General features: G+C 41.3%; 2 protein-coding genes across 2 annotated transcripts in view; one reads left to right on the forward strand and one right to left on the reverse strand.

Moving 5' to 3' along the window:
* Nucleotides 1-1,016: 1,016 nt before the first annotated feature.
* On the forward strand, nt 1,017-17,926 carry LOC308283119 (uncharacterized protein; the record flags this gene model as incomplete). The annotated part of the gene is made up of 4 exons (XM_080723500.1): nt 1,017-2,377; nt 11,721-11,812; nt 11,913-11,982; nt 16,516-17,926. 4 exons carry the CDS (start codon nt 1,017-1,019, stop codon nt 17,924-17,926), a joined length of 2,934 nt encoding a protein of 977 aa, XP_080579626.1.
* Nucleotides 17,927-21,669: 3,743 nt separating this feature from the next.
* Nucleotides 21,670-24,999, reverse strand: part of LOC308283419 (UNC93-like protein MFSD11) — a 29,851-nt gene continuing 26,521 nt past the window's right edge. Inside the window, exon 14 of the mRNA XM_080723850.1 lies at nt 21,670-23,511. Within this exon, the coding sequence (XP_080579976.1) occupies nt 23,350-23,511 (162 nt within the window). The 3' untranslated portion in view covers nt 21,670-23,349. The remainder of the gene's footprint in view (nt 23,512-24,999) is intronic.

Here is a 24,999-nt window from a genome sequence, read left to right on the forward strand (position 1 = left end):
CCATGAAAGTATAGCATCTTTACCAGGATAATCTCTTCAGAGTCCTTCACATCACAGCTTGTTTGCATTCAAGACTTTCCCAGAAAATGTTGTGTAACCCTTGACCCCAACAAAAAGGGAACTCCTAAAGTGACAGTGCCGCACAGAGGACTCACAAAGAACTGCAGGCATATTTGCTCCTAGCCTAGAATGACAGTGCCACATAGTGGAGTTTATATAAAACTGCAGGCATACTTGCCACTGGGCTACACACGTGTACTGGAAAGCCTTCAATCCATGAGGCACAGGGATTTTTGTACACATGTATACAGGTGTGTGTAGGTGTGTGCAATATGTTAAAATAATACACTACAATAACAATAATACTGACGAACACTTCAGGCAGTTTATAAGGGTAATAATAATAATGATAATAATATGCATTTTCATACAGTTAAGCTTCACTGTTGGCTCTGTACTTGGTCTAGTTTGTATGTGTATGTGTGTGTGTGTGTGTGTGTGTGTGTGTGTGTGTGTGTGTGTGTGTGTGTGTGTGTGTGTGTGTGTGTGTGTTTGTGTGACAGTGTTGCAACAGCTCTGTGCTGTGTCAAAGCTCCTCCCCTCTCTGACTCAGAGGAGTCAGGAAACAGAAACTTACAGCACACTCTTCTCTGTCGAGACACACACACACACACACACACACACACACACACACACACACACACACACACACACACACACACACACACACACACACACACACACACACAGAAACAGGCGATAAGATTCACGTTCAGATCAAACACACCTTCCAGTGAGGAGGACAGACTGTCTTTCCACAGCTACAGGAGGGAATACTGACCCAGACCACTGGAACCTGCTGCTGACTCTGTCAGCTGAATGGACTTTAACAACAACCACCATTCAAAGTGAAAGTAAACTTCAGGGAACATTCTAGAGGACTCTGAGTTTTACCACCACTGACTGGCTGATTTCCTTTATTGAGCAGAGTGTTTGTTGCTTCATTCAGGGACAAAATGGCATCCAAGGCAACTCGCCCAGAAGAGGATTATTGCTGTCCTGTGTGTTGTGACATCTTTAAAGATCCTGTTCTCCTGTCCTGCAGCCACAGCTTCTGTAAAGCCTGTCTGCAGGAATGGTGGAGAGAGAAGGTAATAAAAGAATGTCCAGTTTGTAAGAAGAGACATTCAGTGGATCCACCCAGAAACCTGGCTCTGAAGAACCTGTGTGAGGCCTTCATACAGGAGAGACATCAGATAGCTTCAACAGGGTCTGAGGTTCTCTGCAGTCTGCATGCTGAGAAACTCAAACTGTTCTGTCTGGAATGTCAACTGGCCGTGTGTCTTGTGTGTCTGGATTCTAAAAAACACACCAAACACAGTTTCAGACCCATCGATGAAGTTGCACTGGAACACAAGGAGGAAGTCCAGAAATCACTGAAGCCTTTACAAGAGAAACTGGAGGTCTTTAATAAAGTTAAAACAAACTGTGACCAAACAGCAGAACACATTAAGGTCCGGGCCCGACACACAGAGATGCAGATGAAGGAACACTTTAAGAAGATGCATCAGTTTCTACAAGAGGAAGAGGAGGCCAGGATCACTGCACTGAGGGAGGAAGAGCAGCAGAAGACTCAGATGATGAAGGAGAAGATTGAGGGTCTGAACAGAGACATATCAACCCTTTCAGACACAATCAGAGCCATAGAGGAGGATCTGAGAGCTGAACACATCTCATTCCTGCAGAACTACAAGACCACAGTGGAAAGAGTCCAGCTCACACTGCAGGACCCACAGCCGGTCTCAGGAGCACTGATAGACGAGACCAAACACCTGAAGAACCTGACCTTCAGAGTCTGGGACAAGATGAAGGACATTGTCTCCTACACTTCTGTCATTCTGGACCCCAACACTGCCTGTCCAAACCTCATCCTGTCTGATGATCTGAACAGTGTGAGATGGGGAGATGTACAGCAGCTTCCTGACAACCCAGAGAGGTTTGACTACTGGCCCCATGTCCTGGGTTCTGAGGGCTTTAACTCTGGGACTCACAGCTGGGATGTTGAGGTTGGAGACAGTACATGCTGGGTACTGGGTGTGTTAGCAGAGTCTTATCAGAGGAAGGGAGAAGGAGGGGGTCAACGCTGGAGGATATATTTATATGAAGGTAAATACAGAGCATACTCCTCACCAGGGTCACTCACTTATCTCTCAGTGAAGCAGAACCCCAAGAAGATCAGAGTCCAGCTGGACTGGAACAAAGGAAAGCTGTCCTTCTCTGATCCTGATACTAACACACACATACACACCTTCACACACACTTTCACTGAAACACTCTTTCCAGTCATTTCCACTGGTCTTACTGTCCCTCTGAAGATGTTACCATGGCGGATCAGTGTAACTCTGGAACCACGTAGTTAGACATGATGATGATGATGATGATGATGATGATGATGTATTAATCCTATTAGTAATAGTACTAGTGTCAACACTAAATGGTAATTAATATTAGGGGAATTATAGAAATGTAATTATATCAGTATTAAACATCGAGATGCTTTACTATAAAATGTATCAGACTGTTTTACTCTTGCACTTAACTGTACTGTACTATTTACACTATATCCTAATATAGAATCATCACGTTGGAACAATCTCTTTATGACATTATAAAGAATGACATGTTATAATATGATGGTTAGCAGAGGTCAGCATGTTAAATATTACATTAGTGTTATGAAACCAGAACGGTGAGGTGGACTATGAACCCTGCAGTCATTTGAATCACTGTTAAAATAAAAGTCTGGGTTTCCGAGGCTAATAAAATTATAACACCATAATAAAATATTAAAACTGTTTACTTGGAGGTATTGTGGTTCTAATTTCTGTCATGTTGCTCACGTGTGTGTGTGTGTGTGTGTGTGTGTGTGTGTGTGTGTGTGTGTGTGTGTGTGTGTGTGTGTGTGTGTGTGTGTGTGTGTGTTCACAGTGAGCTTGTAGATCAGCTATTTTCACTACTTCTTAAACATACTTTTCCTAATGTATAGAATTTCTTAGATTTTGCTTTTATTTATGAATGAAATCAATTAAATATTGCTTTTTTTTTTGGGGGGGGGGAGTCTTTTTGGAAAATGTTTTGAAATATATAATTAAAAACAAATAGTAGGGAATAAAATAAAATAAAAAGACCCATAGCAATTTGTCCTCGACCTACAAATCCCGACCCAGTGTTTCGACATAACATTTGTTCGACGTTCCATTTGTTCCTAGTGATTGTTAGCCACTATGCCTAAACCTAACCCAAACCTCTGTAAAACTATGCCTAAACCTAACCCAAACCTCAGTAAAACTATGCCTAAACCTAACCCAAACCTCAGTAAAACTATGCCTAAACCTAACCCAAACCTCAGTAAAACTATGCCTAAACCTAACCCTAACCCTTAGTCGAAATAATGACACGTACTAGAAATATGTTGCGAGATTTCACTGTGTTGGGGAACCAGTGACATAGACTGTAAGGGATGGTGAACCACTGTAATCTGACCACTCACCTCTTCAGACTCCACCTTAGACCAAGCCTTGACTTATGCAAATAGGTTAAAATGACATTTAGATAGCATGTTATTCAGACCATAGGTTCATTATTTACCTATAGCATCCTATAGTTCAATTTCAAATGTTTATGAACGGTGCAAACCGCTCCTACATTGTCTGTTTGTCCCACGTCTGTTTGTACGTACGTCCCGGCCAAGCTTCAAGGAACGCTAAATTAAACTAAAAGTAGGGGTGGGCGATATGGAAAAATACTGTACAATATCACAATATATTTCCAAGCTGTATTACGATACACATGCAATCTTGCAAAACACATTTTGGCCTATTTGTGTATACATGTGACCTGACGGTCGCTTATCTCCCGATTAGGGAGTCTTACTGGTTTATGAAACCTTTCTAGAAAAATGTTAATTCATGACTTTAGTTCTCTTGCAATGTTGCCTGCGCCAAAGTGTTCAAAAATATCATATCAAATATAAGTGCATAATAAATAACATAATTAAATACTACTGCATTCATGTCTTCATCATCTCTATTCATTGTTGTATAAAATTCATTCATTTTGTGTGGCAAAGTCTCTCTTAACACATTGACCGCCATTTTAACATTCACTATAGGCTCCCCTGCCATTTTGTTTAAGCATTTTCTTCATATTTAGACATTTTTCCTAAATTCCCTGTTTGCACGAAAATGTCATACAGTGCATGGATTAAAAGAGGACATCCTCTAGTCTCTCCAAAAAATATTTTTTTGTATGTACGATGTAGCAATCTAGAGTTTTGGCCATTTCAAACCCCTTGTTTTTTCAAAATCCAGGTGGAAATTCAAAATAATTGGAGTTATTGACCTTTTTGTGAATGATCTGTTTTCAAGTGGATAACTCACTTGAGATGTGTCTTTATGGCTTCAGGCATTATCAGATAAGTGTACTAATGTAATTATGTAATAGGATTTATTTTTAGAATTTTCTGTTTAGAAAAATGCAGAGAAAAATATTTTTATTGGCTATATCTGACCAAAAAACTCACATACTATATTGCAGTATTTCTGTGAGTATTTCTGTGAGCCCCCACTTGGGGGCGCTTTCTCTCTGTCTCTGTGTGTCTGCTGGTTGTCTTTTGCTCTGTACAGGTGCACACACACAAATAGACATAAAAGGGGGCATGAGTCTTTTTTCTAACATGTCCTAGAATGTGAAAATAGCAGATCTACAAGCTCTACAAGCTCAACACATCGCTCTGAGACTGTGACACATTGAGAGCTTGTCATTCAATTTTATATGAGATACTTCAATGGTTTCCAGTGGAAATAAGCTTAGTCTTTTCATGGATCTCCTTTTAGTAGACCTTGTACCAGTGAACTGTACCGTCATGAAACTGTACCTTTTCCTATGCAAACTTCTAATAAAGTCTTCAATCAATCAATCAAAGTCGAGCTTGTAGATCTGCTATTTTCACATTCTAGGACATGTTGGAAAAATGTCTCCCCCTGCCCCTAAAAAAATCCTCTGCACTGCCCTGCTAAACAGCTCCTCTGCGTCTTTGCTCGTTAGTAACGACACTAGTTGATCTCTTGCTTTTTGGGAGGAGCGTGGTGGGGGAGCGTGGGAGTTTTGGTGGTGGTCCGTGAGAAGTGTTGGCTGGAGACCAGGCAGGGTAATGAGAGGACGGACCCCCTTCCAGGGACCACTTCACTTGTCTCTGACTCAACTGGATCGCGTCGTGAACTTTATGTAATCGGGCAGTTTTATTGATTGATTTTGTAAGAGTTGATTATCGTGTTCCCACTGCTCTGCGGAGCGAAGCGTTGGGCCCGCGGACCCCCTGTTAGAAAGCCGACCAGGGACCCCCCTTTGCAAAGGACCGCCTGGCGCCAATGGCCTGCTTGGCTGCTTGTGGACCATTACAAAACAATATATTATAGCCTGGATATATGGATTATAACCTGTGGATTCTAATCAACCATCATCATTCTCAGGTATGTTTTAGAAGCATTTATATGGCGAATTGGCGATAATTATTTTGTATCTAGAGAGAGAGAGAGAGAGAGAGAGAGAGACAGATCTCTGAATCAGAGACTCTGATAGCACTGTGCTGATCAGGACAGGGGGACCACTGAAACAGACAGTGGTCCGTGGACCACCAGCCAGCTAAGAGATGTTCACACACACACACACACACACACACACACACACACACACACACACACACACACACACAGCTGTTCTCACACTTTTTTTTTCTTCTCTTTTTTTTCCGCCAGCCTTGTGTGCGCAAAATGCGTCACTGTGCCAGTTCACTGTGGGTTATGGGGAGATTTATATGCATTTGTATTGCAATTTATACATTATTACAGTCTTTTTTTCAAACACACTTACTTTGATGTGTGATATTTTAGGTTCTCTGTAAGATAAAAGGATAAAAATTTGTCACGAGCTGGGGGAGAGTGTAATTAAACATTACATTATATAAAAGCAAATTCTCGGGACTATCGGGCCTGGCGGGGAACGACATTGGGATTTTCTCGGGACTATCGGGGGAGGCGGGGAATGAGTTAAGTTGAACTTAACTAAATAGCACTGCTAACTTAATTTGCTTTTCTTTATTTTTTGCATACGTTTAAACTGATGCTAGGATCACAGGTAAACCAATAGCCTAAACTAGCATCAGTCTCTCTTAACTCATTGAATGCCATTTCAAGATGGCCCCCAAGTACCAGACTGCCACTATCCTAGATTTCTAGTGCACGGATCAATTTTTAGTGCACGGATCGTGCACGCCCATGCACCATATATGCATCATATGTGTAGTACTTTTTAACAGCTTTCAAACAAAAAAATCCGCTTGGAAATCCGTTCAGCCATTCATGAGTTACAAGCCTTCAAAGTCAGACAAAACAGCCATTTTTGACATTTTGAAAGATGTGTTTGTTTGTTATGGGGCTACACATGCAATTTCACAATTGCGATCATGCCTAATACATTTTTTTTATAAAAAAAAATTTTGAAAAAAAAAAAAAAAAAAAAATTTTTTTTTTTTCAAAATGGCTTCCAACTCGGGAAACTCGGGCTCTGGCAGCCTGGGACTACTGTAATAACTCGGGAAACTCGGGCCTTGGCAGTCAATGAGTTAAGTTGATCTCAACTAAATAGCACCGCTCACTTCACCCTGGGTGTGATTTTTCTTTTTTAATAATACATTGTTTAGAGCTAGACTGATGCTAGATTGGTTTGCCATGTGCTCCTAGTTTACTGAGGCACTACACCGTCTCTATGCCAGGGGTCTTCGACGTTTTCAGGCCAAGGACCCCTTAGCCGAGAGAGCGATGAAGCAGGGACCCCCAGATTCCATATAGTTTCATCGTTTGACAGCACAATTATCAGTGTATTTTGGATTCATGTCAATTTGTGTTATCAGATATGTAACCACTTGAACCGTCAATACTAAACTTGACCTTTCACTCTGTACTTAGTGTGCTCTTTTTTCCCCTCTACACCAAACCTCTCTGCCGAAAATAGCCGATCTACAAGCTCACAACGCCTAGCGCTTGTAGATCTGCAATTTTTGTCTAAAGTTCTCAGAATATGGACGTTAGGGTTCAAGTGGTTAACACGTTGCAAGCCGCGGCAGAACCCTCTGAACAGAGGTAGCGCCGAAGAAATAAGCCATTTATTTACAAACATGTTTTAAAAAAACAAAGCCCACATGATAACAACACGTAATGGAGTGCTCGACACAGCGTACATATTCATCCTGCAGAGGTCGGCGATCTTACTTTGGCGAGGCGGAGGGGAGATCAATTCCATTCGTTTACGTGCGGCGAAGCAGGGAAAGGAGCGATAGAGAAGCGGCGCCCGAACGTGATTGAAACCGCGATCCACGAACAGAGACAAAGACCAGCCATCTTGTTTGAGCTTCTTGTTGATTTTCAACACTGGGGAGAGGATGAGGCTCCTCCTGGCCAGCCATCCATCCAGAATGTGAGTCAACGGCGTGGCCTGCTGGATATTAGGAGTATCACACCCAGCACCAGAAAATGACTGTCAGAGCATATTAACCGTTTCAGATCGCTCCAAAAAGACACAGAGAAGAATTTCCGATATTTTTTTTATTTTTTATTATAATTTATATCAAAAGTCCGGGAATAGACGTGTGGCTGATGGGACCCAGTAGGAAGTCCGAGGGAGTACGGCCAGGCTTAGAAGGTGTTAATATAAAAAAGGAGGAAAATAAAGTTTCTATCACACAAAGATTTTAAGGACCCCCTGTAGTAACTCTGAGGACCCTCTATAGGGGTCCCGGACCCCCTGTTGAAGACCCCTGCTCTATGCATTTGATACATGTGTGAACAAGCTCCATGGTGCCACCTGCTGGTCATTCAATCCTCTGAAGTTGCTGGGAAATATGGAAATGATCAAGTTTTAAAAGAGACAGATGGTAATGTCTTTTACAGAGGACTCAAGTTATGGTTGAAATCAAATCAACTGTGCTCACATGAATAGTTTCTGTTCCTTACCTGCTGTGTGAATTGATTATGGCTACTTATGATTTTGTATGTCCTACAGACTGATGGGTCAGTTTGTGGATTGTTAGTTCTTATTAGTAATCACATATTATAATTGTTTCTACTTGACTGGGTTTTAGACTAGTATTATTGTTTTTGTACTTGAATGGGTTTTAGACTAGTATTAATGTTTACTGTACTTGACTGGGTGTTAGATTTGATTATTGTAAAATAGAAAAGCCTCCTGTGGACAGGTGATGAGAATTAGCACTTGTGCTAAAATTAGTTATATCAATGCATCTGGTTCGTCCAATGTGATTGTGATGTCCATGTCAAATAAATAAAACATAACCTAACATATATTATGTCGCCAACAGGGTAGACACACTATGCTGCACACAATAAAAACAAGCAAGCATAATGCAATTCGTGATTTTTTTCATTCAAGTATAAAAATTGGACACAGGTAATTAATTTCCTAGATATCCTTGAGAGACTGTAGATTGCGTGTGAGCCCAGTCGCAAACACGATCTAAAACCAGCCATTCTAAATGCTCTGTGTTCCCACAATAGATTAGCTACACAGAGTGTGATTCATCAACTGCATAAATAACAGAAACAAAATAAAATAGAAATAAAATACATACAATTTAACGAGTAGGACTGTCATTGTGTCCCGAAATTACTCCAACTGAAGTAGCGTCCCTACGAAGCTACTCTACACAAGGCAAGCTTGCTCTGTGGCTTAAAGGACAACTTTGTTTTTTTACAACAAGGGTTCATATTTTAGATTGCAATTAAAGAATATAAAAGATGTGTTAAAATTATTTCATTTACTTCTTTCTGTTGTTTTAGAGATTCTTATTTCAGTGGTTGGGGGCATGCGTACAAGTGGCTAAATATGTCATTTTACACAGAATAAGCCCATTCCCAAGATACAACGCAACCTTTCATGGTTGGATGTGACTTATGGGGGCTAGAAGTGTTACTGGAAGTAGCAATAAAGAAACTGCAAACCCGGCCTAAGAATGCATATGCTTGAAATAAAAATAAAAAAAGGAAACGGCTTGAGAATCACTGGCCACTAGGGTTGGAAATCGCTAGACGTACCGACGATTCAATTTGATTCCGATTCAGAGGGCTACGATTCGATTATAAATCGATTACCGATGCATCTCGATTCCATTCCATCTCACTGTGTGACAAATAAAACAAAGTGCTTTCTAATGAAAACAGATTAATTTACTTCCATTATATTTCATTGATAATATAAACAAATGGAAGGGAGTTGTTGTAGTAAAAAAATATAACATAAATTATAACTCAATACTTCTGCTAACCATCCAAAATCAAACAAAAATACTGTACATTAAGCAGCTTTCTTTTCAACATACAAAACATGTATTGGAACATATATAAAAAAAAAAGAAAATTGTGATTCGATTCATAATCGTCCATGTTCGTTTCGCGATTAATCTATGAATCGATCATGAATGGTAAATGGTGTATTTATATAGTGCCTTTAACCAAGGCGCTTTAATACAGAAATTGGGCATTACATTCACCCATTCACACATACATTCATACACCAATGGCAGAGGAAACCATGCAAGGCACCAACCTGCTCATCGGGAGCAACTAGGGGCTCAGAGTAGAGATCTTTGCGGGTCCAAATCTTTTTTTCCCCGATTCTGACCAGTTCCGAAAATAATAATCAAATTACAAAACCAAACCTGAGGGGCCCGTAACGGTCTCGTCCGATTCCGCCCCGTTCCGACTTTCTTTCTTTTTTTCACAGTCCCCATGACATTTGTCCCCAAATCCGTTTATTTACGAGGTTCCGAGAGACCCGACCATTTAATGATTATTTAAAGCCCCTTGTTTCATGTGCCGAGATCCACACTCACTCACTGCAGCCGTGCACTGTAAACTGATTGACAGGCACTGTCAACAGTCAGAGCGGAGGTGTAAGCCGGTCAGATGCTGTGGTAGTCCGAGTCCCTCCTTGCGGCCTCCAGGGGCGTCACACGGTGGGGGGGAGTGGGACTGAGTTACGAGGGCCCAAGGTGGAGGGCCCTTAATTATTTTATACTTTAGCTATTGACAAATAGCATTTATACAAGCTCAGCTTGTACATCTGCTATTTTTGAAAAGTGGTGAAAATGTGTGCAAATCTTTGAATGTATGTATTTTTTAAGCGAACATTTGTAACTAAAATTTTGCTTCGGTCCCCGGAACTAAATATTTTGAGATGGGGGTCCGTGGCCAAATAAATATAATTTTGGGGGTCCTTCACATGAAAAAGTTTGAGCACCACTGAAACATTGTTTTTCAGAAAAAAGAAGAAAAAAAAAAAAACTTTACGGGTTTATAGTAAATTTAACCCCATTGATTCCGGGTCCCCATCCGGAATCAATGGGGGTACATTTATTGTAATCAAATTATTGCCTTAGGAATGCAACAAATACAAAATAATTATTGAACTCATGTCTCAATGGCGTGAGTAATCAATAGAACATTTTCCATTCTGGAGGTGAACTACTCCTTTAAAGTTAAAGCTCCAAACAGCCCAGAACAAACTAATTAGTGTTGTGCTTGGTCTTCCTCCTCGGGCCCACCTTAACGATCATCACCACAAAAGCGTAGGGTGGCTTAAAGTAGCTGACAGAGTACAGCATCTTGCAATGGGCCTGGTGTACAAGATACACTACACCTCCAAGATACCCATGTACCTGACAAACTACTTCTTAAAGCCAAGGTCAAGGATGTCCACGATCACAACACCAGAGGCAGCCACTAATCATGTTAACCTAGATTTAACACTAAACAAGGCTCTAATTCGTTCTCCTGCTATACCACCAACATGTGGAACACCCTTCCGCAAGCCTTAAAGGAGAGCAAATCCCTAGCCTCCTTCAAAATTGGTATGAAAAATCACTGCTTTTGAAATTGATGTTATCCTAGATAAAGTACTATGTTCTATCCGTCTGTCTTTCAATGTTATGTTATGAGATACATAAAGTGTGGTTCCTGTGTAAATAAGCCGTAAGGCTTTCTAGGATCTCCTTTTAGTTGACCGTGTACCAGTGATTTGTGCTGTCATGAAACTGTACTTCTTTCTACTGCAAACTGCTAATAAATACTTCAATCAATCAATCAATCAATCAATCAATTGGGGCGTCCGGTGGCCTACTGGTCAAGGCGCAAACCACATAGGCACCGCCACATAGGCATGGTTGCCGCGGCGTCGCCGGTTCGATTCCCGATCCGGACGACCTTTGCCGCATGTCACTCCCCATCTCTCTCTCTCCCCATTTCCTGTCAGTCTACTGTACACTATCAATAAAGGCATAAAAGCCAAAAAAAATAATTATAAAAATAAATAAAAAATCAATCAATCAATCAATCAAAGGATTTGAAATATTCAAAGACTTGCATAAAGTTTCAAGATTAAAACAAAAATAGCAGGTCTACAAGTTCGATATACAATTGAGCTTGTATATCTGTTATTTTTCAGTAGTTGAAGCACAACATAATGCGTTCCCAGTCTAAATGGGTTAAACCTCCTCCCCCTATGAAGAACATTCATGGGGGGCCCGCAGTGAACCCTTGTACCCAGGGCCCAGGATCTGGTGCGACACCCCTCCTTGTGGCCTCCACCAGGTCAGATGCTGTGGTAGTCCGAGTCCCTCCTGGCGGCCTCCACCAGGTCAGATGCTGTGGTAGTCCGAGTCCCTCCTTGCGGCCTCCACCAGGTCAGATGCTGTGGTAGTCCGAGTCCCTCCTTGCGGCCTCCACCAGGTCAGATGCTGTGGTAGTCCGAGTCCCTCCTCGCGGCCTCCACCGTCCACTCAGCCAGGAAGAAGGACAGGGAGCCCATGAAGCCCACCAGCACCAGGATGAGCAGCTGCCAGTGGAGCAGCAGGTAGTTGCTGTAGCCGAACGCCAGCGCCGCCATGATGGACTTTGAGTGTGTGGGAGGGGGGGAGAAACACAAACACTATGTTAACTCATACTCTGCGATCCCCGTCGAAACCGGGGATTTCCCGCTGTACCTCTCTGCGATGCCCGTTGTACCATAGCGCACATCTGGCTTTTTTCAATGTTTTTTCATGTAAACACTGGCGGATAAGCAGGGATACAGCGTGGCAACGTATATGTCTATTTCAATAGGGTTTTTTTTTATTCGAAAGCTGTCCCGAGTCTACACGTCTACTAGATGAGTCGCGCACAGATTGTGCACGATGCGTGCGCGTGCCCACGTTAAAAGGTAAGGACAATTTGGCAGCTGCTTACTACAGCTATGTTTAAAATGGCAGCAAAATTGTTAACAGTACAGCGCCGTCCAGACATTTGCGACAGCTATCGCGTCCGTATCGTTTGAGAATGAGGGGAGAGGAGGGGGAGGTCCAATTCATTCTCAATGAAGGTCACGTGTTTTTTTTGTCTCTTGCAAATCTCTTGGCCAAAAGACAGCCTTCGGTTGAGCAAGAGACACGGCAACGACATGAAACCATGTGACTTACATAGAAAATTAATTGGACTCCGCCTCCCTCCCCTCATTCTCAAATGAGACGGAGAAAATGTCGCACGCATATATGTGATTGCGGCCTAAGACTCCCTAATCGGGAGATAAGCGACCGTCACGTCGCATACACAAACTTTAGAAGGCAATTGTAGCCAAGCAGGAGGAAATATGGGAAATGGGACGGATCCATGTTGATGACATGACTTTAGAGATACTGTGTACCGCTTTGCAAAATATGTAGGAGCAGTGTAAAGAAATGTGTTTTGCAAGAATCTGCCTCATGGTGGCGCTAGAAGAGGGCCAGGTGAGAGATCTATCCATCTATCCATCCATCCATCCATCCATCCATTTATTAATATCTAGAAGAAATAGGGCAAGTTAAAGCTATACTGTGTAAGTTGCTCAACTAGTGGTCTGTAGCAGTATAGCAAACCGTGGTCGCGTCTGCTTTTTTCGGTCGTTTTTCGCCGCGGACCGGGCCTTCAGACGACCGCGTCCGCCTCGCCTCGCCGAGACGCATCCATCGAGGTCTTTCGTATCCCTCTACGAGCAGCGGTTGGGGAGTTACATGCTAGACTTCTAGTCCAGCGTAAACAAAGCTGTTGAAGCAAGCTATTTCCTGAAAAGACCCAAGATGCACTGTAATTGGCCGGTAGTGTATCATGTGTGTATGATCTGTGATGTGATTGGCCAACGTATACACAACGTATACAGATGATGCAGATTACGTCATTTTGCCGCGAAATTCTACCCCCCTCACGGCTCATAGAAAACATAAAGAGAAGGCTTCAGAAGCTGAAAATAACGGAGTGGGTGTTCTAAAACTTTAGCGATTTAACAGTTAGGACAATTTTAAGATTTGTTTTATAAAAAAAAAACCACCCTGACAAGCACCTGGAATTGTAGGTATTACATTTAATGTGACTCTGTTCCACAGATAAATATTGTGAAAATAGCCGATCTACATGCTCACAACGCCTCGCAACGCACAATGTTCGCCTCTTGCTTACTTTGACAGTTTGGCCAGTCCTGTCGAATATTCGACTATTCGAATACTTTGAGGTCGAATAATTCTAATACTAAAAATCACTATTTGTGAATGCCCTGGTTCATACTGCATCTTTTCTAGTCAGCGACAACTCGGGATATTAAACTCGTCAGATATCTGGAGAGAATCTGTCTGGAATCATACCCGCCTCGCACCTTTGAGCCGCTCAGAGACAGCGAGCGAAACCTCTAGGAGCGAAGCCCGATTTCACGTGAGATCGGTGACAGGATAACTCGGGGCAAGGTCGTTCGGTGTGAACCAGTCTTCATTCGGATTCCTTTTGGTTCTGGAGCTGCAAGTGTTCTTAAAACAAACGGTGCCCCGAGTTCCCAGACGCCCACTGTTCCAGGATACCAGGGGTCTTCAACAGGGGGTCCGGGACCCCTAGGGGGTCCTCAAGAGTTACTACAGGGGGTCCTCCAAATCTTTGTGTGATAGAAACTTTTTTTCTCCTTTTTTATATGAACCACTTGAACCCCTATAGCGTCCATATTCTGATAACTTTAGCCAAAACTAGCAGATCTACTTATTTAGTCCAATCTGTATGGTAGAGTAGGCCTATGTTAATACAATATAATAATTTGTATGGTAGAGTATGTTAAAACAATATAACAATCTGTATGGTAGAGTATGTTAATACAATATAACAATCTGCATGGTAGAGTAGGCCTATGTTAATTAGTGATGTGCCGATACCATTGTTTCCAATTCGATACGATATTCGATATTTTGGGGTCTATATCGTCGATATCGATACAATACCGATACCCGGGAAGTACGGTGTGTGTGTGTGTGTGTGTGTGTGTGTGTGTGTGTGTGTGTGTGTGACCGATAATTAAAACTTAATTCAAAAGCAGAGGTCAATTTCTTTCTATATGTGCCAGCCGTGGGTGCTGATAAATGCACTCTCTTGCGTGATCAAATTAATGATTCACTTATTTTATTTTAAAGGCTAATTTTAAAAAGCTGTATGGTTTAGATACAAGCCCTGACTTATCTGGAGAATGGAGACACATTGCTTCAACAATGTGCTCATTGTGCTGTGATGGAAGTTGGAAGAATCTTTACCATGACATGAAACGGGCAATAATATTTAAACCAATGGATCTGTTTTTTATCTAAATCAAATTAAGGTCAGCTAGAACTTGCAAGAGACATGTGGGGGAGTTTCACCATGAGGGATAAGAATCCATTTTACATCACGTTTTGGTGGTCGAGTCTTGTAAACTGTCTGCATTCACTATCAAATAGACGAATTGTGGACTTGTAGATCGGCTTGCATTTGCACACTGCACTGTCAAAGCCTGAAAGCCAAGAGAGGAGACTCTCCCTTTTGCGTGAGTGACGGCTCTCCCTCACAGCAAGTTTTTTTAAGAAAAGAAAAAATAATGCGGATATCGATACTTTTTAAAAAGTATCCATACAATATTATTCTCAGGGGGCCGATCGATATATCGATATAAATATCGATACTCACATCACTAATGTTAATACAATATAACAATAGGGGAGGTTGTATTGTGTCTCCCTGCTCTTCTATTGAGACATTTAGATGGTGTCAAAGGTCATGACTCACCTTGACACAGGATCTGACACACAGTTTGACCTGATGCTCAAGATTCAATTTATCCCCTGATCAAGCAGGTCATCTTACCATTGAGCTCATGGTTCAATGTTAAAATGCTGAATGCAAGAAACCAGGTTCAAATCCAGACAGCAGAGGAAAGTTAAATATTGTAGCTTTAAAGTGATCCCTGACTAATACGACAAATATGTCTTAAAACATTATAATTGTCTACTATAACTACAATGTAAAATTAAAAACACCTTAAATATTTTATTTCTTCTAGAAATAGCAAATCTTTCACTCAGTAGGGGAAATGCCTGTCGCAAGTTGATGATGTCATAAATGTCATGTGTCATTTTTATGGCATGCATGTGCAAAAAAACAAAACACAAACACATTTGAAATATTGATTTGATGCTCATATTAACCATAGGAAGTATTAAGTTTGTTTTTATTTTCACATGCATGCCATTAATTCCATAGGGATAGATCACACTTGACATTTATGACATCATCAACTTGCGACGGGCATTTCCCCTATTGAGTGAAAGATTAGCTATTTCTAGAAGAAATAAAATTATTGAGGTGTTTTTAATTTTACATTGTAGTTATAGAGGACAATTATAATGTATTAAGGCATATTTGTCGTATTAGTCAGGGATCACTTTAATAATAATAATGTAGCTTTAATAATAATAATATGTAATATAATATTGGCTCTGTACTTGGTCTAGCTTTTTTCCCTCTACAGTTAGTTTCACTATTTTTGCGGACCCCTGATATGTGTGTGTGTGTGTGTGTGTGTGTGTGTGTGTGTGTGTGTGTGTGTGTGTGTGTGTGTGTGTGTGTGTGTGTGTGTGTGTGTGTGTGTGTGTGTGTGCGTGCGTGCGTGCGAGAGAGAGAGAGAGAGAGAGAGAGAGAGAGAGAGAGAGAGAGAGAGAGAGAGAGAGAGAGAGAGAGAGAGAGTTGCAACAGCTCCTCCCCTCTCTGACTCAAAGGAGTCAGGAAACAGAAACCTACAGCACACTCCTCTCTGTTGACACACAGATACACACACAAAGACAGGGATAAGATTCACATTCAGATCAAACGCAACTTCCAGTGAGGAGGACAGACAGTCTTTCCACAGCTACAGGAGGGAATACTGACCCAGACCACTGGAACCTGCTGCTGACTCTGTCAGCTGAATGGACTTTAACAACAACCACCATTCAAAGTGAAAGTAAACTTCAGGGAACATTCTAGAAAAGGGAGTGTTACCACCACTGACTGGCTCATTTCCTTTATTGAGCAGGGTGTTTGTTGCTTCATTCAGGGACAAAATGGCATCCAAGGCAACTCGCCCAGAAGAGGATTATTCCTGTCCTGTGTGTTGTGACATCTTTAAAGATCCTGTTCTCCTGTCCTGCAGCCACAGCTTCTGTAAAGCCTGTCTGCAGGAATGGTGGAGAGAGAAGGTAATAAAAGAATGTCCAGTTTGTAAGGAGAGACATTCAGTGGATCCACCCAGAAACCTGGCTCTGAAGAACCTGTGTGAGGCCTTCATACAGGAGAGACATCAGAGAGCTTCAACAGGGTCTGAGGTTATCTGCAGTCTGCATGCTGAGAAACTCAAACTGTTCTGTCTGGAATGTCAACAGCCAGCGTGTCTTGTGTGTCTGGATTCTAAAAAACACACCAAACACAGTTTCAGACCCATCGATGAAGTTGCACTGGAACACAAGGAGGAGGTCCAGAAATCACTGAAGCCTTTACAAGATAAACTGGAGGTCTTTAATAAAGTTAAAACAAACTGTGACCAAACAGCAGAACACATTAAGGTCCGGGCCCGACACACAGAGATGCAGATGAAGGAAGAGTTTAAGAAGATGCGTCAGTTTCTAAAGAAGGAAGAGAAGACAAGGATCACTGCACTGAGGGAGGAAGAGCAGCAGAAGACTCAGATGATGAAGGTCAAGATTGAGGGTCTGAACAGAGACATATCAACCCTTTCAGACACAATCAGAGCCATAGAGGAGGATCTGAGAGCTGAACACATCTCATTCCTGCAGAACTACAAGACCACAGTGGAAAGAGTCCAGTTCACACTGCAGGACCCACAGCCGGTCTCAGGAGCACTGATAGACGAGACCAAACACCTGAAGAACCTGACCTTCAGAGTCTGGGACAAGATGAAGGACATTGTCTCCTACACTCCTGTCATTCTGGACCCCAACACTGCCCATCCACGACTCATCCTGTCTGATGATCTGACCAGTGTGAGACGTGGAAAGAGACAGCAGCTTCCTGACAACCCAGAGAGGTTTGACAACTGGCGCCGTGTCCTGGGTTCTGAGGGCTTTAACTCTGGGACTCACAGCTGGGATGTTGAGGTTGGAGACAGTACATTCTGGGTACTGGGTGTGTTAGCAGAGTCTTATCAGAGGAAGGGAAAGGGAGGGGGTCAACTCTGGTGCATATGGTGGCATGAAGGTAAATACAAAGCAGTCTCCTCACCAGGGTCAGACACTGTTCTCTCAGTGCAGCAGAACCCCAAGAAGATCAGAGTCCAGCTGGACTGGAACAAAGGAAAGCTGTCCTTCTCTGATCCTGATACTAACACACACATACACACCTTCACACACACTTTCACTGAAACACTCTTTCCATACATTCACACTGGTCATACTGTCCCTCTGAAGATGTTACCATGGAAGATCAGTGTAACTCTGGAACCACGTAGTTAGATATGATGATGATGATGATGATGATGATGAATTAATCATATTAGTAATAGTACTAGTGCCAACAATAATGGTAATTAATATTATGGGGATTCATAGAAATGTAATTGTCTCAATAGTAAACATTGAGATACTTTACTATGAAATGTATCAGATTGGTATTATGATACTTTTACCCTTGCACTTAACTGTATTGTACTTTTTACACTATTTCCTAATATAGAATCATCACGTTGGAACAATCTCTTTATGACATTATAAAGAATGACATGTTATAATATGATGGCTAGCAGAGGTCAGTATGTTTAATATTACATTAGTTTTATGAAACCAGAACGGCTGAGGTAGACTATGAACCATGCAGTCACTTGAAACACTGTTAATACAATTATAACACCATAATAAAATATTAAAACAGTTTACTTGGAGGTATTGTGGTTCTAATTATGTCACGTTGCCCTGTGTGTGTGTGTGTGTGTGTGTGTGTGTGTGTGCGTGCGTGCGTGCGTGCATGTGTGTGGTTCAGACCCAAAAGAGAAATTAGGCATTTGCTAATGACCCAAACTAGTGAAAATAGCTGATGTGAGCTTGTAGATCAGCTATTTTCACTACTTTTTAAACATGTTTCCTAATTTATGGAATTTCTTAGATTTTGCTTTTATTTATGATTGAAATTACTTAAATATTGCTTTTTTGGGGGGGATGTTTTTTGGAAAATGTTTTGAAATAAATAATTGAAAACAAATAGTTAGAAATAAAATACAATAAAATAAAGAGACCCATAACAATTTGTCCATGACCTACAAATGCGTCCTGACTCCCGACCCAGTGTTTGGGGAGAGTGTGTCGATATTTCGACGTAACATGTGTTCAACATTTTTATTTTTTTGACACTGGTGAATGCTAATCTGGTGATTGTAAAAACTATGCCTAAACCTAACACAAACCCAAACCTCAGTAAAACTATGCCTAAACCAAAACCCTTAGTCGAAATAACGACACGTAGAAACAGCGAGATTTCACTGTGTTGGGGAACCAGTGACATAGACTGTAAGGGATGTTGAACCACTGTAATCTGACCACTCACCTCTTCAGACTCCACCTTAGACCAAGCCTTGACTTATGCAAATAGGTTAAAATGACATTTAGATAGCATGTTATTCAGACGATAGGTTCATTATTTACCTATAGCATCCTATAGTTCAATTTCAAATGTTTATGAACGGTGCAAACTGCTCCTACATTGTCTGTTTGTCCCACGTCTGTTTGTACGTACGTCCCGGCCAAGCTTCACAGGACACTAAATTAAACTAAAAGTAGGGGTGGGCGATATGGAAAAATACAATATCACAATATATTTCCAAGCTGTATTACGATACACATGCAATCTTGCAAAACACATTTTGGCCTATTTGTGTATATATGTGACCTGACGGTCGCTTATCTCCCGATTAGGGAGTGTTACTGGTTTATGAAACCTTTCTAGAAAAATGTTAATTCATGAGTTTAGTTCTCTTGCAATGTTGCCTGCGCCAAAGTGTTCAAAAATATCATATCAAATATAAGTGCATAATAAATAACATAATTAAATACTACTGCATTCATGCCTTCATCATCTCTATTCATCGTTATATATAAAATTCATTCATTTTGTATGGCAAAGTCTCTCTTAAGTTGAACTTGACTAAATAGCACTGCTAACTTAATTTTCTTTTCTTTATTTTTTACATTATGTTTAAACTGATGCTAGGATCACAGGTAAACCAATAGCCTAAACTAGCATCAGTCTCTCTTCAGTTGATCTCAACTAAATAGCACCGCTCACTTCACCCTGGGTGTGATTTTTCTTGTTTAATAATATGTTCTTTAGAGCTAGACTGATGCTAGGTTGGTTTGCCATGTGCTCCTAGTTTACTGAGGCACTACACTGTCTCTATGCCAGGGGTCTTCGACGTTTTCAGGCCAAGGACCCCTTAGCCGAGAGAGCGATGAAGCAGGGACCCCCAGATTCCATATAGTTTCATCGTTTGACAGCACAATCATCAGTGTATTTTGGATTCATGTCAATTTGATATGTAACCACTTGAACCGTCAATACTAAACTTGACCTTTCACTCTGTACTTAGTGTGCTCGGACCCCCTGTTGAAGACCCCTGCTCTATACATTTTGCTACATGTGTGAACAAGCTCCATGGTGCCACCTGCTGGTCAAACATTCAATCCTCTGAACATTCCTGGGAAATATGGAAATCCCATTGAAAGATCTTTGCCTACAGTCTTAAAACTAGAGACAGATGGTAATGTCTTTTACAGAGGACTCAAGTTATGGTTGAAATCAAATCAACTGTGCTCACATGAATAGTGTCTGTTCCTTACCTGCTATGATTTTGTATGTCCTACAGACTGATGGGTCAGTTTGTGGATTAATTGATAGTTCTTATTAGTAATCGCATATTATAATTGTTTGTAATTGACTGGGTTTTAGACTAGTATTATTGTTTTTGTACTTGATTGTGTTTTAGACTAGTATTAATGTTTACTGTACTTGACTGATTATTGTAAAATAGAAAAGCCTCCTGTGGACAGGTGAAGAGAATTAGCACTCGTGCTAAAATCACTTATATCAATGCATCTGGTTCGTCCAATGTGATTGTGATGTCCATGTCAAATAAATAAACCATAACATAACATAGATAATATGTCGCTAACAGGGTAGACACACTACGCTGCACGCAATAAAAACAAGCAAGCATAATGTAATTCGTGATTTTTTTCATTCAAGTATAAAAATTGTGCACAGGTAATTAATTTCCTTGATATCCTAGTGATACTGTAGATTGCGTGTGAGCCCAGTCGCAAACACGATCTAAAACCAGCCATTCTAAATGCTACGTATTCCCACAATAAATTAGCTACACAGAGTGTGATTCATCAACTGCATAAATAACAGAAACAAAATGAAATAAAAATAAAATACATACAATTTAAGGACTGTCATTGTGTCCCGAATTTACTAACTGAAGTAGAGTCCCTACGAAGCTACTCTACACAAGGCAAGCTTGCTCTGTGGCTTAAAGGACAACTTTGTTTTTTTACAACAAGGGTTCATATTTTAGATTGCAATTAAATAATATAAAAGATGTGTTAAAATTATTTCATTTACTTCTTCTTGTTGTTTTAGAGATTCTTATTTCAGTGGGGGCATGCGTACAAGTGGCTAAATATGTCATTTTACACAGAATAAGCCCATTCCCAAGATACAACGCAACCTTTCATGGTTGGATGTGACTTATGGGGGCTAAAAGTGTTACTGGAAGTAGCAATAAAGAAACTGCAAACCCGGCCTAAGAATGCATATGCTTGAAATAAAAATGAAAAAAGGAAACGGCTTGAGAATCACTGGCCACTAGGGTTGGAAATCGCTAGACGTACCGACGATTCAATTTGATTCCGATTCAGAGGGCTACGATTCGATTATAAATCGATTACCGATGCATCTCGATTCCATTCCATTTCACTGTGTACAAATAAAACAAAGTGCTTTCTAATGAAAACAGATTAATTTACTTCCATTATATTTCATTGATAATATAAACAAATGGAAGGGAGTTGTTGTAGTAAAAAATATAACATAAATTATAACTAAATACTTCTGCTAACCATCCAAAATCAAACAAAAATACTGTACATTAACACAATGCCTGCCAAGGGTTAAAAAGAAATCTATCTTAGTACTGCCCGGCTTTTTACAAAAAAAAAAATTGAAAATAAAAAAATAAATAAACATTTTTTGAAAAAAAATAAGCTCTCAGAAGATGTCCATTGCCCCCTTGCAGTTGGCAGAAACATATAATCAACCCCAAGAAAAATCTATTTTTAGATTAACACACACAAACAATTACAGCATGTGGATGGTGGCCATTTTGGCAGCCATCTTGAAGAAGGTGTGCAGAAAGCTGATTACATGAATAACATTTTTATATTTTTTTATCAGCATCACAGGCTGCCCAAAGAGCAGTGAACCCATTGCTGTCTCATATATTAGTGAACAGTGACCCCCAGTGGCCAAAAATGGTAGAACGTACAGTAACGTGTGAGGCGGTAGATAGCTGGGCAAAATAGAACGTTTATAAACGTGTAAGGCGGCAGATGAGTTAAGCAGCTTTCTTTTCAACATACACAAAATGTATTGGTATATTTAAAAAAAAAAGTCGATTCATAATCGTCCATGTTCGTATCGCGATGAATCTATGAATCGATCATAAATGGTAAATGGTGCATTTATATAGCGCCTTTAACCAAGGCGCTTTATTCCAGAAATTGGGCATTACATTCACCCATTCACACATACATTCATACACCAATGAAAGAGGAAACCATGCAAGGCACCAACCTGCTCATCGGGAGCAACTAGGGGTTCAGAGTAGAGATCTTCGCGGGTCCAAATCTTTTTTTCCCCGATTCCGACCTGTTCCGAAAATAATAATCAAATTACAAAACCAAACCTGAGTGGCCCCGTAACGGTCTCGTCCGATTCCGCCCCGTTCCGACTTTCTTTCTTTTTTTACAGTCCGTAACCCGTGACATTTGTCCCCAAATCCGTTTATTTACGAGGTTCCGAGAGACCCGACCATGTAATGATTATTTAAAGTCCCTTGTTTCATGTGCCGAGAACCACGCTCACTCACTGCAGCCGTGTGAGTGAGATAAGCCACCTACGGTCGCTTATCTCCCGATTAGGGAGTCTTACTGGTGTTAACCTAGATTTAACACTAAACAAGGCTCTAATTCGTTCTCCTGCTATACCACCAACATGTGGAACGCCCTTCCGCAAGCCTTAAAGGAGAGCAAATCCCTAGCCTCCTTCAAAATTGGTATGAAAAATCACTGCTTTTGAAATTGATGTTATCCTAGATAAAGTACTATGTTCTATCTGTCTGTCTTTCAATGTTATATGAGATACATAAAGTGTGGTTCCTGTGTAAATAAGCCGTAAGGCACCGCCACATAGGCATGGTTGCCGCGGCGTCGCCGGTTCGATTCCAGATCCGGACGACCTTTGCCGCATGTCACTCCCCATCTCTCTCTCTCCCCATTTCCTGTCAGTCTACTGTATACTATCAATAAAGGCATAAAAGCCAATTTTTTTTTTATAAAAATCAATAAAAAATCAATCAATCAATCAAAGGATTTGAAATATTCAAAGACTTGCACAAAGTTTCAAGATTATCTACAAGTTCGATATACAATTGAGCTTGTATATCTGTTATTTTTCAGTAGTTGAAGCACAAAATAATGCGTTCCCAGTCTAAATGGGTTAAACCCCCTCCCCCTATGAAGAACATTCATGGGGGGCCCGCAGTGAATCCTTGTACGGCCAGGGCCCAGGATTTGGTGCGACACCCCTCCTTGCTGCCTCCACCAGGTCAGATGCTGTGGTAGTCCGAGTCCCTCCTGGCGGCCTCCACCGTCCACTCAGCCAGGAAGAAGGACAGGGAGCCCATGAAGCCCACCAGCACCAGGATGAGCAGCTGCCAGTGGAGCAGCAGGTAGTTGCTGTAGCCGAACGCCAGCGCCGCCATGATGGACTGTGAGTGGGGAGGGGGGGGGGGGGGGGGACACAAACACTATGTTAACAGTACGGCTCCGTCCAGACATTTGCGACAGCTATCGCGTCTGTATCGTCTGAGAATGAGGGAAGGAGGGGGATCCAATTCATTCTCAATGGAGGTCACATGTTTTTTTTGTCCCTTGCAAATCTCTTGGCCAAAAGACAGCCTTCGGTTGAGCAAGAGACACGGCAACGACATGAAACCACGTGACTTACATAGAGAATGAATTGGACCCCCCCTCCTCCCCTCATTCTCAAACGAGACGGAGAAAATGTCGCACGCATATATGTGATTGCGGCCTAAGACTCCCTAATCGGGAGATAAGCCACCGTCACGTCGCATACACAAACTTTAGAAGGCAATGGTAGCCAAGCAGGAGGGAATATGGGGAATGGGACAGATCCATGTTGATGACATGACTTTAGAGATACTGTGTACCACTTTGCAAAATCTGTAGGAGCAGTGTCAAAAAAATTGTTTTGCAAGAATCGGCCTCATGGTGGCAGAAGAAGAGGGCCATGTGAGAGATCTATCCATCCATCCGATAGATAGATAATAAAGGTATCTATCTATCTATCTATCTATCTATCTATCCATCCATCCATCCATCCATCCATCCATCCATCCAATAATTTATTAATATCTAGAAGAAATAGGGCAAGTTAATTGGTGTCATCACAATCGAATCAAATGATTGTGCTGTAAGTGATGTTACTTGGTTAAATCACAATACTTTTAGTTGAAAAGTTGAAGTTGTATATTTTGATAGTAAGCATTGCTATTGACTGCTTTGTTCAGAAACAGGGGTTTCTCAAGCTCTCAACACCTCTCCTGTGCTCTCATACCGCATCATTTCCAGTTGGCGACAGCTCGACTGGTGCGACGCGTTTTGAGCTTGTAAATCGCCTATTTTTTGGCAAAGAGATTTCATAGAGAGTGGAAAAAACTAAAATATGTTATTATTTTTTTCCAAGGGGCCACATGAACAACAGAAAATGTTGTGGAGGGCCGGGCCAAAAGGCAGTGCTCCCTGCAAGATGTGCTCCCCGCAAACTAAACACACGGCTTTACCTCCGAATAAATACTTAGCAGTAAAAACATTTTTGAAAACCCGGCATTCGGCATCGACTTTTCTTTTTTAGCCACTTTAGCCATTTTGATGGGTAAGGGAATATAATGCAGGTCGTCTTGACGTGTGACAACATCCAATGATCACGCACACGTGCTGATGTACGCATTGCCTCCATATGTACGTGAATACAAATAAAATAAAAATATAAGAAATGCAGCTTTAGTCCAAGCATGAGGTAAAATTAGAAAATGTTTTGTAATTTCCCATTAACCCTACAAGGGCTGGTCAGAGTGAACCAAAGGGCCACATACGGCCCCCGGGCCGCACAATGCCCAGGTCTGAATTAGAGGGTTTAAATGAGCCCGATTTCACCGTTTCACGTCAGATCGGCG

The sequence above is a fragment of the Nannobrachium achirus genome (genome assembly GCF_963921795.1).
Source record: "Nannobrachium achirus genome assembly, chromosome: 4".
Classification (NCBI taxonomy): Eukaryota; Metazoa; Chordata; class Actinopteri; order Myctophiformes; family Myctophidae; genus Nannobrachium; species Nannobrachium achirus.